Here is a 2,909-nt window from a genome sequence, read left to right on the forward strand (position 1 = left end):
GTTAAATGGAATTCACTTTTTAAAACTGAAGTCAGCTGGGCCAAATTCTTCAAATATATCAACCAAATCATTCCAAACTATGTTATTCAGCATCTCGGGCTTATCGCCACAATTCGCCCATATCCTCTTGAACGCACGCATCTGGGATCTGAATAATGTTCTAGCCACCAAATTAAACTGCGTCCAAACCGTTAAAGTATGCTTTGAATGCCACATGTATTTACGCTACAATTAAAGGAAAGAAATAATTAGACTAAAAAATAATATTAATATGGTGGTTTGTTTTAGTGATCTTACCGCGAAGAGGAGAAACCATCGTTTCTTAAATTGGGCGGGAATCAAGCGGTACGTCAGCTACTCATGGTGCCAGTTGTGTTGAAGTATTTCTCCAATCGCGACAGAGAGAACGTGCAGGAACTTAAACCACGTAACAGTGGTTTTGTCAACCCAGGAACCCACACTAGGGTTTAGAACCGGAATATTCTCCCGATTAATAGCACAAATGATCGCTTTGATATCTCTAAGAAATTGTCCAATGACGTGAGGAACAACTTCCATGATGATAGGAAGATGTAACAGATAAACATATATGTGATTTAGGAGAATATAAAGAGAAAATAATAGAAACGAAGAATAAGATGGAAGAGAGTCAGACCTATGAATTAGGAGAAAAAAAATAAGAAAACGAAAGGTCTCATCGATTATTAGGTTAACTTTTGGTTTCTCGCCTATATATTGCTTGATGGCTGAGTATAGTATTTACGGGAAAACGAAAGGTCTCGTCGATTTAAATGACGGCTGAGTTATAATGCTTTGTGTTTGAGTTATCAGAAGGAATAATCAGAAAGCAAATGGCTGATTTATACGACTTGACGGCTGAATTATAGTATTTATATTACTTGACGACTGATTTATAGTACTTGATGGCTGAGTTGTAGTATTTACGTAAAAACGAAAGGTCTCGTCGATTCATATAACTGCTGAGTTGTAATGCTTGGTGGTTGAGTTATCACAAGAAATAATCTGAAAGCAAAGGGTTGAATTATATTATTTCACGGCTGATTTATAATGCTTACGGCTGAGTTATAATGCTAGACGGTTAAGTTATTACACAAAATAAAACAAATGTATTACAACAAGACTGCATCGGACAAGTTTTCACATTGTGCCCAACTTATTTACATCGAGAACATGTGTGTTGCTTCCTCGGGCGTGTATTTCCAATGGCAACTTTCAAAGATGATTTAATCCTAATCTTCTTGGGCCTTCCTGGCTGGTTTACAACAATCGGAGGCAAACACGGTTGATATGTTACAACTTTAGGATCAGGGACTTCCATATCTGGAGGCATGATTGAATCAGCATATCCGTTAACTAAATAGACTCTCCTAAATTTATAATCGCACAGGGATATACGAGACACATCCATATGCTCTATAGCTGCAATTGCATGGACGCATGGTATTTTCTCGTGGTCAAAACGATGGCATGTGCATCTTTTTAGATCCAAATTTACAACATGTAAAGATGTTCCATATGTCACCTGCACACATACAGCACAATCGTTTGTACCTCCATAAGTCTTGTTGCGGTGAAACAGGCCTATTAGGGAGAACAAAAAAAACGATAAGGTTAAGGTTGAGTTATCAAATCAGTTAAGGATGAGTTATGAATTGAGGACTGACTCATGAAACAAATACCTGTAACAGTTTCTCAACACCTCGAGCGAGCGTTGTTAGTTGCGATTTTGCATCCTCTCTCCGTTCAGAAAGCCATCTGGTCATCATATTCCGTATCGATTCTAGCAGTCAAACTATGGGAAGACTTCAAGCATTTGACAGTGCTTTGTTCATTGATTATGCAATATTCGTAGTCATTAAATTGTACCTTTCACCCGGGAAAAGAACGCGCGCCCACATTCGGACATCAAATCTTTGGAGGTATCCATGTAGTTTGGGATGAAGCGCTACAATCTCATCTAAAGCCTCATTAAAATCAGCCAGCCTAAAACACCTTGCCGCTTTTTTGACCAGAGGGAACATATGTTTTCCTTTGAACTTCACCAAAATGTTCTTATACCAATGGTAAGTGCAAATTCCAAGGGAAGCTAACGTATACACTTCACCAATCGCTTTCCCTATTAACTTATGTCTGTCGGAGATTATCGCAAGATCCTTATCGTCCGGAATGGCAACTTTGAGTTGTGTGAAAAACCAAAGCCAAGACTCATCATTTTTAGTGTCAACAACACCGAACGCTATTGGAAAATTTTGAAAGTTACCATCCTGAGCTAGGGCTGTTAGAAGTGTCTCTTTGTAACTACCATGGAGAAACGTACCATCGACAACAACAACTTTAAGCATGAAAGCATACCCAACAACAAATGCACCAAAAGCAATAAAAACATATTTGAATCTTCCTTCATCATCTATTTTGGAGACATGTGACTGTAACCGGATTTGTCGTTCTTAACATTTACATGTAAGGAGGCAATTCACTAAAACTACTCTCAGGAGTTCCCTGATCGATCTGCCTCGCAAACAACATCATCCGATATGACTTCCAATAATCCATCTGTTTGACGCCAACATACTGATAAATCAGCCAAAATATATAAATAATTCAGCCAATACATACCTTATAAGTCAGCCGTAAAGAATCAATAAATCAGCCAAGACATTCATATAAGTCAGCCGTAAGTAATCAATAAGTCAGCCAACATGTATTAATAAATCAGCCAAAATGTATATAACACAGCCGTAATGTAAAGATAAGTCAACCGGTATGTATTTATAATCCAACCATAACGTAATGATAAGTCAACCGCAACATAGTAATTACCTTTATACTAAATTTTTTATTGAAAATGATTCAAACACTTTTAGGTTTAACTTCCGGACCAAGATCAC

General features: G+C 37.6%; 1 protein-coding gene across 1 annotated transcript; it reads right to left on the reverse strand.

The window, feature by feature from the left end:
• Positions 1 to 1,174: 1,174 nt before the first annotated feature.
• Positions 1,175 to 2,363, reverse strand: LOC147920775 (uncharacterized). Its single transcript, XM_087501223.1, has 4 exons — positions 2,339 to 2,363; positions 1,888 to 2,257; positions 1,701 to 1,776; positions 1,175 to 1,543 (listed from the first exon to the last, which is right to left on the reverse strand). The coding sequence occupies exons 1-4, from the start codon at positions 2,361 to 2,363 to the stop codon at positions 1,175 to 1,177; spliced, it is 840 nt and encodes a 279-aa protein (XP_087357349.1).
• Positions 2,364 to 2,909: the final 546 nt, after the last annotated feature.

Source organism: Camelina sativa, chromosome 19 (genome assembly GCF_030686135.1).
Source record: "Camelina sativa cultivar CO46 ecotype springtype chromosome 19, ASM3068613v1".
Taxonomy (NCBI): Eukaryota; Viridiplantae; Streptophyta; class Magnoliopsida; order Brassicales; family Brassicaceae; genus Camelina; species Camelina sativa.

What these genes read in the sequence shown, in the direction of transcription:
- LOC147920775 (XM_087501223.1), bottom strand. Translation starts at nt 2,363, where the DNA reads ATGCTTAAAGTTGTTGTTGTCGATG. An exon ending in TAAAGTTGTTGTTGTCGATG is followed by an intron (nt 2,258 to 2,338) that starts GTACGTTTCTCC and finishes ATTTTCCAATAG; the next exon opens with CGTTCGGTGTTGTTGACACT. An exon ending in GTGTTGAGAAACTGTTACAG is followed by an intron (nt 1,544 to 1,700) that starts GTATTTGTTTCA and finishes GTATGTGTGCAG; the next exon opens with GTGACATATGGAACATCTTT.